Source organism: Carettochelys insculpta, chromosome 2 (genome assembly GCF_033958435.1).
Source record: "Carettochelys insculpta isolate YL-2023 chromosome 2, ASM3395843v1, whole genome shotgun sequence".
Lineage (NCBI taxonomy): Eukaryota > Metazoa > Chordata > Testudines > Carettochelyidae > Carettochelys > Carettochelys insculpta.
The window spans coordinates 199,713,150-199,727,183 of NC_134138.1; the positions used below are offsets into that span (position 1 = coordinate 199,713,150).

Here is a 14,034-nt window from a genome sequence, read left to right on the forward strand (position 1 = left end):
CTGCCCTCTCCCCCGCCAGCCCCTCCCTGTGTCAGACCCCCCATCCTGCCCTCTCCCCGCCAGCCCCTCCCTGTGTCAGACCCCCCATCCTGCCCTCTCCCCGCCAGCCCCTCCCTGTGTCAGACCCCCCATCCTGCCCTCTCCCCCGCCAGCCCCTCCCTGTGTCAGACCCCCATCCTGCCCTCTCCCCCGCCAGCCCCTCCCTGTGTCAGACCCCCATCCTGCCCTCTCCCCCGCGAGCCCCTCCCTGTGTCAGACCCCCGTCCTGCCCTCTCCCCCGCCAGCCCCTCCCTGTGTCAGACCCCCGTCCTGCCCTCTCCCCCGCCAGCCCCTCCCTGTGTCAGACCCCCGTCCTGCCCTCTCCCCCGCCAGCCCCTCCGTGTCAGACCCCCCATCCTGCCCTCTCCCCCGCCAGCCCCTCCCTGTGTCAGACCCCCCATCCTGCCCTCTCCCCGCCAGCCCCTCCCTGTGTCAGACCCCCATCCTGCCCTCTCCCCCGCCAGCCCCTCCCTGTGTCAGACCCCCCCCATCCTGCCCTCTCCCCCGCCAGCCCCTCCCTGTGTCAGACCCCCATCCTGCCCTCTCCCCCGCCAGCCCCTCCCTGTGTCAGACCCCCGTCCTGCCCTCTCCCCCGCCAGCCCCTCCCTGTGTCAGACCCCCCCCATCCTGCCCTCTCCCCCTCCAGCCCCTCCCTGTGTCAGACCCCCATCCTGCCCTCTCCCCCGCCAGCCCCTCCCTGTGTCAGACCCCCCCATCCTGCCCTCTCCCCCGCCAGCCCCTCCCTGTGTCAGACCCCCATCCTGCCCTCTCCCCCGCCAGCCCCTCCCTGTGTCAGACCCCCATCCTGCCCTCTCCCCCGCCAGCCCCTCCCTGTGTCAGACCCCCCATCCTGCCCTCTCCCCCGCCAGCCCCTCCCTGTGTCAGACCCCCCATCCTGCCCCCTCCCCCGCCAGCCCCTCCCTGTGTCAGACCCCCATCCTGCCCTCTCCCCCGCCAGCCCCTCCCTGTGTCAGACCCCCGTCCTGCCCTCTCCCCCGCCAGCCCCTCCCTGTGTCAGACCCCCGTCCTGCCCTCTCCCCCGCCAGCCCCTCCCTGTGTCAGACCCCCCATCCTGCCCTCTCCCCCGCCAGCCCCTCCCTGTGTCAGACCCCCGTCCTGCCCTCTCCCCCGCCAGCCCCTCCCTGTGTCAGACCCCCGTCCTGCCCTCTCCCCCGCCAGCCCCTCCCTGTGTCAGACCCCCGTCCTGCCCTCTCCCCCGCCAGCCCCTCCCTGTGTCAGACCCCCCATCCTGCCCTCTCCCCGCCAGCCCCTCCCTGTGTCAGACCCCCATCCTGCCCTCTCCCCCGCCAGCCCCTCCCTGTGTCAGACCCCCCATCCTGCCCCCTCTCCCTGCCAGCCCCTACCTGTGTCAGACCCCCATCCTGCCCTCTCCCCCGCCAGCCCCTCCCTGTGTCAGACCCCCCACATCCTGCCCTCTCCCCCGCCAGCCCCTCCCTGTGTCAGACCCCCATCCTGCCCTCTCCCCCGCCAGCCCCTCCCTGTGTCAGACCCCCATCCTGCCCCCTCCCCCTGCCAGCCCCTACCTGTGTCAGACCCCCATCCTGCCCTCTCCCCCGCCAGCCCCTCCCTGTGTCAGACCCCCCATCCTGCCCTCTCCCCCGCCAGCCCCTCCCTGTGTCAGACCCCCGTCCTGCCCTCTCCCCCGCCAGCCCCTCCCTGTGTCAGACCCCCATCCTGCCCTCTCCCCCGCCAGCCCCTCCCTGTGTCAGACCCCCGTCCTGCCCTCTCCCCCGCCAGCCCCTCCCTGTGTCAGACCCCCGTCCTGCCCTCTCCCCCGCCAGCCCCTCCCTGTGTCAGACCCCCGTCCTGCCCTCTCCCCCGCCAGCCCCTCCGTGTCAGACCCCCCATCCTGCCCTCTCCCCCGCCAGCCCCTCCCTGTGTCAGACCCCCCATCCTGCCCTCTCCCCGCCAGCCCCTCCCTGTGTCAGACCCCCATCCTGCCCTCTCCCCCGCCAGCCCCTCCCTGTGTCAGACCCCCCCCATCCTGCCCTCTCCCCCGCCAGCCCCTCCCTGTGTCAGACCCCCGTCCTGCCCTCTCCCCCGCCAGCCCCTCCCTGTGTCAGACCCCCCCATCCTGCCCTCTCCCCCTCCAGCCCCTCCCTGTGTCAGACCCCCATCCTGCCCTCTCCCCCGCCAGCCCCTCCCTGTGTCAGACCCCCCCATCCTGCCCTCTCCCCCGCCAGCCCCTCCCTGTGTCAGACCCCCATCCTGCCCTCTCCCCCGCCAGCCCCTCCCTGTGTCAGACCCCCATCCTGCCCTCTCCCCCGCCAGCCCCTCCCTGTGTCAGACCCCCCATCCTGCCCTCTCCCCCGCCAGCCCCTACCTGTGTCAGACCCCCATCCTGCCCTCTCCCCCGCCAGCCCCTCCCTGTGTCAGACCCCCGTCCTGCCCTCTCCCCCGCCAGCCCCTCCCTGTGTCAGACCCCCATCCTGCCCTCTCCCCCGCCAGCCCCTCCCTGTGTCAGACCCCCCGTCCTGCCCTCTCCCCCGCCAGCCCCTCCCTGTGTCAGACCCCCGTCCTGCCCTCTCCCCTGCCAGCCCCTCCCTGTGTCAGACCCCCCATCCTGCCCTCTCCCTGCCAGCCCCTCCCTGTGTCAGACCCCCGTCCTGCCCTCTCCCCCGCCAGCCCCTACCTGTGTCAGACCCCCATCCTGCCCTCTCCCCCGCCAGCCCCTCCCTGTGTCAGACCCACGTCCTGCCCTCTCCCCCGCCAGCCCCTCCGTGTCAGACCCCCATCCTGCCCTCTCCCCCGCCAGCCCCTCCCTGTGTCAGACCCCCCATCCTGCCCTCTCCCCCGCCAGCCCCTCCCTGTGTCAGACCCCCGTCCTGCCCTCTCCCCCGCCAGCCCCTCCCTGTGTCAGACCCCCATCCTGCCCTCTCCCCCGCCAGCCCCTCCCTGTGTCAGACCCCCCCCGTCCTGCCCTCTCCCCCGCCAGCCCCTCCCTGTGTCAGACCCCCATCCTGCCCTCTCCCCCGCCAGCCCCTCCCTGTGTCAGACCCCCCCATCCTGCCCTCTCCCCCGCCAGCCCCTCCCTGTGTCAGACCCCCATCCTGCCCTCTCCCCCGCCAGCCCCTCCCTGTGTCAGACCCCCCGTCCTGCCCCTCCCTGTGTCAGACCCCCCCATCCTGCCCCCTCCCCCGCCAGCCCCTCCCTGTGTCAGACCCCCATCCTGCTCTCTCCCCCGCCAGCCCCTACCTGTGTCAGACCCCCATCCTGCCCTCTCCCCCGCCAGCCCCTCCCTGTGTCAGACCCCCCGTCCTGCCCCTCCCTGTGTCAGACCCCCCATCCTGCCCCCTCCCCCTGCCAGGCCCTCCCTGTGTCAGACCCCCCCCATCCTGCCCTCTCCCCCGCCAGCCCCTCCCTGTGTCAGACCCCCCGTCCTGCCCCTCCCTGTGTCAGACCCCCCCATCCTGCCCCCTCCCCCTGCCAGCCCCTCCCTGTGTCAGACCCCCCCCATCCTGCCCTCTCCCCCGCCAGCCCCTCCCTGTGTCAGACCCCCGTCCTGCCCTCTCCCCCGCCAGCCCCTCCCTGTGTCAGACCCCCATCCTGCCCTCTCCCCCGCCAGCCCCTCCCTGTGTCAGACCCCCGTCCTGCCCTCTCCCCCGCCAGCCCCTCCCTGTGTCAGACCCCCCATCCTGCCCTCTCCCCCACCAGCCCCTCCCTGTGTCAGACCCCCTTCCTGCCCTCTCCCCCGCCAGGCCCTCCCTGTGTCAGACCCCCCGTCCTGCCCTCTCCCCCACCAGCCCCTCCCTGTGTCAGACCCCCATCCTGCCCTCTCCCCCGCCAGCCCCTACCTGTGTCAGACCCCCCCCATCCTGCCCTCTCCCCCGCCAGCCCCTACCTGTGTCAGACCCCCCGTCCTGCCCTCTCCCCCACCAGCCCCTCCCTGTGTCAGACCCCCGTCCTGCCCTCTCCCCCGCCAGCCCCTCCCTGTGTCAGACTCCCCGTCCTGCCCTCTCCCCCGCCAGCCCCTCCCTGTGTCAGACCCCCGTCCTGCCCTCTCCCCCGCCAGCCCCTCCCTGTGTCAGATCCCCGTCCTGCCCTCTCCCCCGCCAGCCCCTCCCTGTGTCAGACCCCCGTCCTGCCCTCTCCCCCGCCAGCCCCTCCCTGTGTCAGACCCCCCGTCCTGCCCTCTCCCCCGCCAGCCCCTACCTGTGTCAGACCCCCCGTCCTGCCCTCTCCCCCGCCAGCCCCTCCCTGTGTCAGACCCCCGTCCTGCCCTCTCCCCCGCCAGCCCCTCCCTGTGTCAGACCCCCATCCTGCCCTCTCCCCCGCCAGCCCCTCCCTGTGTCAGACCCCCATCCTGCCCTCTCCCCCGCCAGCCCCTCCCTGTGTCAGACCCCCGTCCTGCCCTCTCCCCCGCCAGCCCCTCCCTGTGTCAGACCCCCGTCCTGCCCTCTCCCCGCCAGCCCCTCCCTGTGTCAGACCCCCATCCTGCCCTCTCCCCCGCCAGCCCCTCCCTGTGTCAGACCCCCCATCCTGCCCCCTCTCCCTGCCAGCCCCTCCCTGTGTCAGACCCCCATCCTGCCCTCTCCCCCGCCAGCCCCTCCCTGTGTCAGACCCCCCCCATCCTGCCCTCTCCCCCGCCAGCCCCTCCCTGTGTCAGACCCCCGTCCTGCCCTCTCCCCCGCCAGCCCCTCCCTGTGTCAGACCCCCGTCCTGCCCTCTCCCCGCCAGCCCCTCCCTGTGTCAGACCCCCATCCTGCCCTCTCCCCCGCCAGCCCCTCCCTGTGTCAGACCCCCCATCCTGCCCCCTCTCCCTGCCAGCCCCTCCCTGTGTCAGACCCCCATCCTGCCCTCTCCCCCGCCAGCCCCTCCCTGTGTAAGACCCCCATCCTGCCCTCTCCCCCGCCAGCCCCTCCCTGTGTCAGACCCCCCATCCTGCCCCCTCTCCCTGCCAGCCCCTCCCTGTGTCAGACCCCCCGTCCTGCCCTCTCCCCCGCCAGCCCCTCCCTGTGTCAGACCCCCATCCTGCCCTCTCCCCCGCCAGCCCCTCCCTGTGTCAGACCCCCCGTCCTGCCCTCTCCCCCGCCAGCCCCTCCCTGTGTCAGACCCCCCGTCCTGCCCCCTCCCCCGCCAGCCCCTCCCTGTGTCAGACCCCCCCCATCCTGCCCTCTCCCCCGCCAGCCCCTCCCTGTGTCAGACCCCCCCATCCTGCCCTCTCCCCCGCCAGCCCCTCCCTGTGTCAGACCCCCATCCTGCCCTCTCCCCCGCCAGCCCCTCCCTGTGTCAGACCCCCATCCTGCCCTCTCCCCCGCCAGCCCCTCCCTGTGTCAGACCCCCGTCCTGCCCTCTCCCCCGCCAGCCCCTCCCTGTGTCAGACCCCCGTCCTGCCCTCTCCCCGCCAGCCCCTCCCTGTGTCAGACCCCCGTCCTGCCCTCTCCCCCGCCAGCCCCTCCCTGTGTCAGACCCCCCATCCTGCCCCCTCTCCCTGCCAGCCCCTCCCTGTGTCAGACCCCCATCCTGCCCTCTCCCCCGCCAGCCCCTCCCTGTGTCAGACCCCCCCCATCCTGCCCTCTCCCCCGCCAGCCCCTCCCTGTGTCAGACCCCCGTCCTGCCCTCTCCCCCGCCAGCCCCTCCCTGTGTCAGACCCCCGTCCTGCCCTCTCCCCGCCAGCCCCTCCCTGTGTCAGACCCCCATCCTGCCCTCTCCCCCGCCAGCCCCTCCCTGTGTCAGACCCCCCATCCTGCCCCCTCTCCCTGCCAGCCCCTACCTGTGTCAGACCCCCATCCTGCCCTCTCCCCCGCCAGCCCCTCCCTGTGTCAGACCCCCCCATCCTGCCCTCTCCCCCGCCAGCCCCTCCCTGTGTCAGACCCCCATCCTGCCCTCTCCCCCGCCAGCCCCTCCCTGTGTCAGACCCCCATCCTGCCCCCTCCCCCTGCCAGCCCCTACCTGTGTCAGACCCCCATCCTGCCCTCTCCCCCGCCAGCCCCTCCCTGTGTCAGACCCCCCATCCTGCCCTCTCCCCCGCCAGCCCCTCCCTGTGTCAGACCCCCATCCTGCCCTCTCCCCCGCCAGCCCCTCCCTGTGTCAGACCCCCATCCTGCCCTCTCCCCCGCCAGCCCCTCCCTGTGTCAGACCCCCGTCCTGCCCTCTCCCCCGCCAGCCCCTCCCTGTGTCAGACCCCCGTCCTGCCCTCTCCCCCGCCAGCCCCTCCGTGTCAGACCCCCCATCCTGCCCTCTCCCCCGCCAGCCCCTCCCTGTGTCAGACCCCCCATCCTGCCCTCTCCCCGCCAGCCCCTCCCTGTGTCAGACCCCCCATCCTGCCCTCTCCCCGCCAGCCCCTCCCTGTGTCAGACCCCCCATCCTGCCCTCTCCCCCGCCAGCCCCTCCCTGTGTCAGACCCCCATCCTGCCCTCTCCCCCGCCAGCCCCTCCCTGTGTCAGACCCCCATCCTGCCCTCTCCCCCGCGAGCCCCTCCCTGTGTCAGACCCCCGTCCTGCCCTCTCCCCCGCCAGCCCCTCCCTGTGTCAGACCCCCGTCCTGCCCTCTCCCCCGCCAGCCCCTCCCTGTGTCAGACCCCCGTCCTGCCCTCTCCCCCGCCAGCCCCTCCGTGTCAGACCCCCCATCCTGCCCTCTCCCCCGCCAGCCCCTCCCTGTGTCAGACCCCCCATCCTGCCCTCTCCCCGCCAGCCCCTCCCTGTGTCAGACCCCCATCCTGCCCTCTCCCCCGCCAGCCCCTCCCTGTGTCAGACCCCCCCCATCCTGCCCTCTCCCCCGCCAGCCCCTCCCTGTGTCAGACCCCCATCCTGCCCTCTCCCCCGCCAGCCCCTCCCTGTGTCAGACCCCCGTCCTGCCCTCTCCCCCGCCAGCCCCTCCCTGTGTCAGACCCCCCCATCCTGCCCTCTCCCCCTCCAGCCCCTCCCTGTGTCAGACCCCCATCCTGCCCTCTCCCCCGCCAGCCCCTCCCTGTGTCAGACCCCCCCATCCTGCCCTCTCCCCCGCCAGCCCCTCCCTGTGTCAGACCCCCATCCTGCCCTCTCCCCCGCCAGCCCCTCCCTGTGTCAGACCCCCATCCTGCCCTCTCCCCCGCCAGCCCCTCCCTGTGTCAGACCCCCCATCCTGCCCTCTCCCCCGCCAGCCCCTCCCTGTGTCAGACCCCCCATCCTGCCCCCTCCCCCGCCAGCCCCTCCCTGTGTCAGACCCCCATCCTGCCCTCTCCCCCGCCAGCCCCTCCCTGTGTCAGACCCCCGTCCTGCCCTCTCCCCCGCCAGCCCCTCCCTGTGTCAGACCCCCGTCCTGCCCTCTCCCCCGCCAGCCCCTCCCTGTGTCAGACCCCCCATCCTGCCCTCTCCCCCGCCAGCCCCTCCCTGTGTCAGACCCCCGTCCTGCCCTCTCCCCCGCCAGCCCCTCCCTGTGTCAGACCCCCGTCCTGCCCTCTCCCCCGCCAGCCCCTCCCTGTGTCAGACCCCCGTCCTGCCCTCTCCCCCGCCAGCCCCTCCCTGTGTCAGACCCCCCATCCTGCCCTCTCCCCGCCAGCCCCTCCCTGTGTCAGACCCCCATCCTGCCCTCTCCCCCGCCAGCCCCTCCCTGTGTCAGACCCCCCATCCTGCCCCCTCTCCCTGCCAGCCCCTACCTGTGTCAGACCCCCATCCTGCCCTCTCCCCCGCCAGCCCCTCCCTGTGTCAGACCCCCCACATCCTGCCCTCTCCCCCGCCAGCCCCTCCCTGTGTCAGACCCCCATCCTGCCCTCTCCCCCGCCAGCCCCTCCCTGTGTCAGACCCCCATCCTGCCCCCTCCCCCTGCCAGCCCCTACCTGTGTCAGACCCCCATCCTGCCCTCTCCCCCGCCAGCCCCTCCCTGTGTCAGACCCCCCATCCTGCCCTCTCCCCCGCCAGCCCCTCCCTGTGTCAGACCCCCGTCCTGCCCTCTCCCCCGCCAGCCCCTCCCTGTGTCAGACCCCCATCCTGCCCTCTCCCCCGCCAGCCCCTCCCTGTGTCAGACCCCCGTCCTGCCCTCTCCCCCGCCAGCCCCTCCCTGTGTCAGACCCCCGTCCTGCCCTCTCCCCCGCCAGCCCCTCCCTGTGTCAGACCCCCGTCCTGCCCTCTCCCCCGCCAGCCCCTCCGTGTCAGACCCCCCATCCTGCCCTCTCCCCCGCCAGCCCCTCCCTGTGTCAGACCCCCCATCCTGCCCTCTCCCCGCCAGCCCCTCCCTGTGTCAGACCCCCATCCTGCCCTCTCCCCCGCCAGCCCCTCCCTGTGTCAGACCCCCCCCATCCTGCCCTCTCCCCCGCCAGCCCCTCCCTGTGTCAGACCCCCGTCCTGCCCTCTCCCCCGCCAGCCCCTCCCTGTGTCAGACCCCCCCATCCTGCCCTCTCCCCCTCCAGCCCCTCCCTGTGTCAGACCCCCATCCTGCCCTCTCCCCCGCCAGCCCCTCCCTGTGTCAGACCCCCCCATCCTGCCCTCTCCCCCGCCAGCCCCTCCCTGTGTCAGACCCCCATCCTGCCCTCTCCCCCGCCAGCCCCTCCCTGTGTCAGACCCCCATCCTGCCCTCTCCCCCGCCAGCCCCTCCCTGTGTCAGACCCCCCATCCTGCCCTCTCCCCCGCCAGCCCCTACCTGTGTCAGACCCCCATCCTGCCCTCTCCCCCGCCAGCCCCTCCCTGTGTCAGACCCCCGTCCTGCCCTCTCCCCCGCCAGCCCCTCCCTGTGTCAGACCCCCATCCTGCCCTCTCCCCCGCCAGCCCCTCCCTGTGTCAGACCCCCGTCCTGCCCTCTCCCCCGCCAGCCCCTCCCTGTGTCAGACCCCCGTCCTGCCCTCTCCCCTGCCAGCCCCTCCCTGTGTCAGACCCCCCATCCTGCCCTCTCCCTGCCAGCCCCTCCCTGTGTCAGACCCCCGTCCTGCCCTCTCCCCCGCCAGCCCCTACCTGTGTCAGACCCCCGTCCTGCCCTCTCCCCCGCCAGCCCCTCCCTGTGTCAGACCCACGTCCTGCCCTCTCCCCCGCCAGCCCCTCCGTGTCAGACCCCCATCCTGCCCTCTCCCCCGCCAGCCCCTCCCTGTGTCAGACCCCCCATCCTGCCCTCTCCCCCGCCAGCCCCTCCCTGTGTCAGACCCCCGTCCTGCCCTCTCCCCCGCCAGCCCCTCCCTGTGTCAGACCCCCGTCCTGCCCTCTCCCCCGCCAGCCCCTCCCTGTGTCAGACCCCCCCCGTCCTGCCCTCTCCCCCGCCAGCCCCTCCCTGTGTCAGACCCCCATCCTGCCCTCTCCCCCGCCAGCCCCTCCCTGTGTCAGACCCCCCCATCCTGCCCTCTCCCCCGCCAGCCCCTCCCTGTGTCAGACCCCCATCCTGCCCTCTCCCCCGCCAGCCCCTCCCTGTGTCAGACCCCCATCCTGCCCTCTCCCCCGCCAGCCCCTCCCTGTGTCAGACCCCCCATCCTGCCCTCTCCCCCGCCAGCCCCTACCTGTGTCAGACCCCCATCCTGCCCTCTCCCCCGCCAGCCCCTCCCTGTGTCAGACCCCCGTCCTGCCCTCTCCCCCGCCAGCCCCTCCCTGTGTCAGACCCCCGTCCTGCCCTCTCCCCCGCCAGCCCCTCCCTGTGTCAGACCCCCCATCCTGCCCTCTCCCCCGCCAGCCCCTCCCTGTGTCAGACCCCCGTCCTGCCCTCTCCCCCGCCAGCCCCTCCCTGTGTCAGACCCCCGTCCTGCCCTCTCCCCCGCCAGCCCCTCCCTGTGTCAGACCCCCGTCCTGCCCTCTCCCCCGCCAGCCCCTCCCTGTGTCAGACCCCCCATCCTGCCCTCTCCCCGCCAGCCCCTCCCTGTGTCAGACCCCCGTCCTGCCCTCTCCCCCGCCAGCCCCTACCTGTGTCAGACCCCCATCCTGCCCTCTCCCCCGCCAGCCCCTCCCTGTGTCAGACCCCCGTCCTGCCCTCTCCCCCGCCAGCCCCTCCCTGTGTCAGACCCCCATCCTGCCCTCTCCCCCGCCAGCCCCTCCCTGTGTCAGACCCCCCATCCTGCCCTCTCCCCCGCCAGCCCCTCCCTGTGTCAGACCCCCGTCCTGCCCTCTCCCCCGCCAGCCCCTCCCTGTGTCAGACCCCCCATCCTGCCCTCTCCCCCGCCAGCCCCTCCGTGTGTCAGACCCCCCCCATCCTGTCCTCTCCCCCGCCAGCCCCTCCCTGTGTCAGACCCCCCATCCTGCCCTCTCCCCGCCAGCCCCTCTCTGTGTCAGACCCCCCATCCTGCCCTCTCCCCCGCCAGTCCCTCCCTGTGTCAGACCCCCCATCCTGCCCCCTCCCCCGCCAGCCCCTCCCTGTGTCAGACCCCCCATCCTGCCCTCTCCCCCGCCAGCCCCTCCCTGTGTCAGACCCCCCCCATCCTGCCCTCTCCCCCGCCAGCCCCTCCCTGTGTCAGACCCCCCATCCTGCCCTCTCCCCCGCCAGCCCCTCCCTGTGTCAGACCCCCCCCCTCCTGCCCTCTCCCCCGCCAGCCCCTCCCTGTGTCAGACCCCCCCCATCCTGTCCTCTCCCCCGCCAGCCCCTCCCTGTGTCAGACCCCCCCCATCCTGCCCTCTCCCCCGCCAGCCCCTCCCTGTGTCAGACCCCCCCCATCCTGTCCTCTCCCCCGCCAGCCCCTCCCTGTGTCAGACCCCCCCCATCCTGCCCTCTCCCCGCCAGCCCCTCCCTGTGTCAGACCCCCGTCCTGCCCCACAGAGCCAGATACCTCCTGTCCCCCCCCCACACTCCCCCCCCCCCCACGCGTGCCCGACACGCCGCCTCCTGCCCCTGCCTGGGCCCCACCGCTCTGGGCGCTGCCGGCGGCCGGACGCGGACCCGGACGGCTTTGCCGGTGACACGCTGCCCCGGAAGGGAGCGCGGCGGGGCGGGGGAACCGCCGCTGCCGGGTGCTGCTGCTCCGGGTCCCGGTCCGGCGCGGGCGGGGGCATGAACGGCTCGGCGAACCCGCTGCTGGACAAGGAGGAGCACGGGCTGCAGCTGGGCGAGAGCTTCGAGCGGCGGCCCAAGGCCTCCTTCCACACCATCCGCTGTGAGCGCCCCGCCCCGCGGCCCCCCGGTGGTGCCTCCTCAGAGCGCCTCCCACCCGGCCCGCTCCCCGGCACCCTCAGCACACTCCCTGCCATGGGCCCGCTGCTCCCTCCCCGGGTCTTCCGTCCCCCCACATCCTGCCTCCCAGCCCTAGCGCCTAACTCCGCGGTGACCCCCCAGCACCGCGCCGGTCGCACACACCCCTCGCCACCCGCTCTGCTAAGGATGAGGCTCTCCCATTACTCGTTAAAGGCTGTGTCTACACTAGCATTCTTCTTTCGAAAGAGGCATGCAAATGAAGGAAATTGAAAATGCTGATGAGGCACAGATTTACATATCTGGCACTTCATTTGCGTAGTCTTCTTTGGAGAGAAGAACAGCAGTGCAGACGTGGCTCTTTCAAAAGTAATCCCCATCTTGGAAAGACTCCCATCTTCCTATTTCTTTTTAGGAAGGGTTCTTTTCAAATAGGGGCATAACTTTAGAAAGAGCTGCATCTGCACTGGTTTTCTTCTTTCCAAGAAGCTCTTTCAAAAGAAGACTATGCAAATGAGGTGCCAGATATGTAAATATGCACCACATTTGCATTTTTATTTCCCATTTGGATGCCTCTTTCGAAAGAGGAACGCTAGTGTAGACATGGCCTTTTAGTGACTGAAATCCTAGAAGCAGCCACGTAGGAATGTTGTGGGAGTTTTATTCCTCTAGCGTGCTGGGGAATGACTTTAAGAGAGAGTGTCTGAAAGGATAAGTGTCAGAGGGGTAGCTGAGTTAGCCTGTATTTCAAAAACAAGAAATCCTGTGGCACCTTATTAACTAACAGATATTTTGGAGCATAAGCTTTCTTGGGCAACGACACGCTTTGTCAGATGCATCTGATGAAGCAGGTCTTTGTCCATCACAGTTTATGCTCCAAAAAATCTGTTAGTCTATAAAGTGCCACAGGACTTCTCAGTGTTTTTAAAGGATAAGGACAGTGGGTCACATCCTCGGGGAAACTACAGCTTTCGACATATTTAGAGTGCAGTGGGGTTCTGAAGTCGCAATCAGTGATTGTGCCTCAGTGAGCTTCTGGTCAGATCATTCACTTTCTAGGCTGGAATAGTTTTGTAGCTGCTGGACCTAAAAATTCAACCTGGGACCAGTTAGAATGTTGATTTTTTTGTTTGTTTGTTTGTTTTTGTTTTTTCTTTCCTACATACCACTGTACAATCTTGTCGGCTAATATTCTGCTCTCCTTTATAACCCACAAAAATGCATTTTCATCATGTGTTGGTTCTGAGGTTCTACTGTATTCTGGACAATATTGAAAATGCTTTTAAAAAACCTCAAGTTTAGTAAATAAGATCAGGAATGATTTTTTGGGGTCATAAAATTAGTATAACTATTATGAAACTAGTCAGGGTACATACATGGAAGTAAATGTACCAAGAAAAGCCTAGTTGTTAGCCAGATGTTTGCACAGCATATCTTCATTTACCACTCTCTGTAGGAAAGAAACCTAGTATTGAAAACATTTGTCCATCACCCCAGCTCCACCCATTCATATATGTATATGTAAGAGGGAAGTATGCCAGACTTCTAAATGTGGAGACTCTAATAAAGTTTCAGGTTCCAAACAAATTATTTATTTTACATACACACATTGCATTTAATGAGAAATGAAGGTGGATTAAGCAGCTGCTCCCTTTTGGCTGCTAAAGGAGATTAGGGAGAATTTGTTCAACCAGGTAAATGCATTTGGGTACACAACAGCTAGTCATTGTTAATTCACAAAGTTATTCAGATGTAAGTAAGGGCACAACTTGGCCCTGTAGTTAGACCTCTTAACTCTTTTGGCAATGCATGAAGAAAGGGTTAAGTCTAGCCATACATTCATTTTATGTTTTGCGTTGTCTCTATGTATTAGCAGAGTACAAACCAGTTACGCTTATTTTTATCATGAAGTCCAGCGAGTATGACTTTTAGTGATGTTAACAAAGTGCTGTTTTTCTCAAACTTGCTTTTCATAGTAGAACTTCATTTTAAATTTTCCCTAAAATGCCATAAATCCTGTGATGTCTAACGGGCTAGCAGCTAGACACATGTGCCTATTTGGCCAGCTGAGTGTGGTTAGTTGGCTTGAATAATTAATGTATTTTCAGAATAATGTGCCTAGCTCACTATAGCAGTAGCCACTCTACTGGCTAGTGCTTCAAAACTGATTGGACACCATGGCACTAATACAATAATAAAGAGAAGTTTTGGCGCTGAATATAATTGGACAGTTTTGTATTTTTCTTCTTAGTGTATGCATAGTGTACCTTAGGTGTGACCAGGATTTATCACTTAGATTGTTTTGCTGGTTGGATCATTAGCTTCCTTGGGCTGGGTACTGACTGTCAGTATGATGTGAAGGCCCTGTTTTTTGTAAGTGAAGGGGCATTTATGAAAATCTTATTATCCCGCATATTAATATCTGGTTGCAGCTTTGTTGAAATCATCTCTGAACTTCATACATTCTGATCATCTGTGGTAGGATAATTAATAGAAAATATGTAGATGTATTAACAAATGTTACTGGAGATCTGACTTTACATTTGTTCAGAGGAGCAAAATACATTTTATTCAATCAAAATAATACCCTATAGATCAGAGTTATCTTACATCTTTAAATTGTCTTAGGCATATGCTGAGTGACACAGGGTCTCCTGTGGATCTGCCCCCACAACTCCATTCCTACGTCTGACTCTCACTCTCCATCAGGACTGGCTTTTGCAGGGGCTCCCTTTCCTGTACAGGTAGCAACAGCATGGGAAGGGGTGGCTACTGTCTTCTCCCCTCCCACCTGGAGAAGTGGAGGTAGAAGCCTATGGGCCTTGACCAGAACTTATCTCTGGAAGGGTTGTCTGCATGTGAGGCTAGGTTGGGCCAACTGTGTTCTTCTCGTGTGACGAGTTCTGAGGTCATGATGGCAGGTCCCCCACAAATTGCTCTGTCTTGCAGTTAACAGTCTGTTGA

General features: G+C 66.9%; 2 protein-coding genes across 4 annotated transcripts in view; one reads left to right on the top strand and one right to left on the bottom strand.

Annotated features, from left to right (window-relative positions):
- Positions 1-10,905, bottom strand: part of METTL6 (methyltransferase 6, tRNA N3-cytidine) — a 47,870-nt gene extending 36,965 nt beyond the window's left edge. For 2 of the 3 annotated variants that reach the window (XM_074988311.1, XM_074988310.1), the window contains exon 1: positions 10,789-10,905. The gene's annotated coding sequence lies outside the window, so the exon portion shown is untranslated. The remainder of the gene's footprint in view (positions 1-10,788) is intronic. The other variant, XM_074988305.1, reaches the window with a different exon arrangement.
- EAF1 (ELL associated factor 1) overlaps positions 10,842-14,034 on the top strand; it is a 29,350-nt gene continuing 26,157 nt past the window's right edge. The window contains exon 1 of the mRNA XM_074988312.1: positions 10,842-11,035. Coding sequence (XP_074844413.1) covers positions 10,933-11,035 — 103 coding nt within the window. The 5' untranslated portion in view covers positions 10,842-10,932. The remainder of the gene's footprint in view (positions 11,036-14,034) is intronic.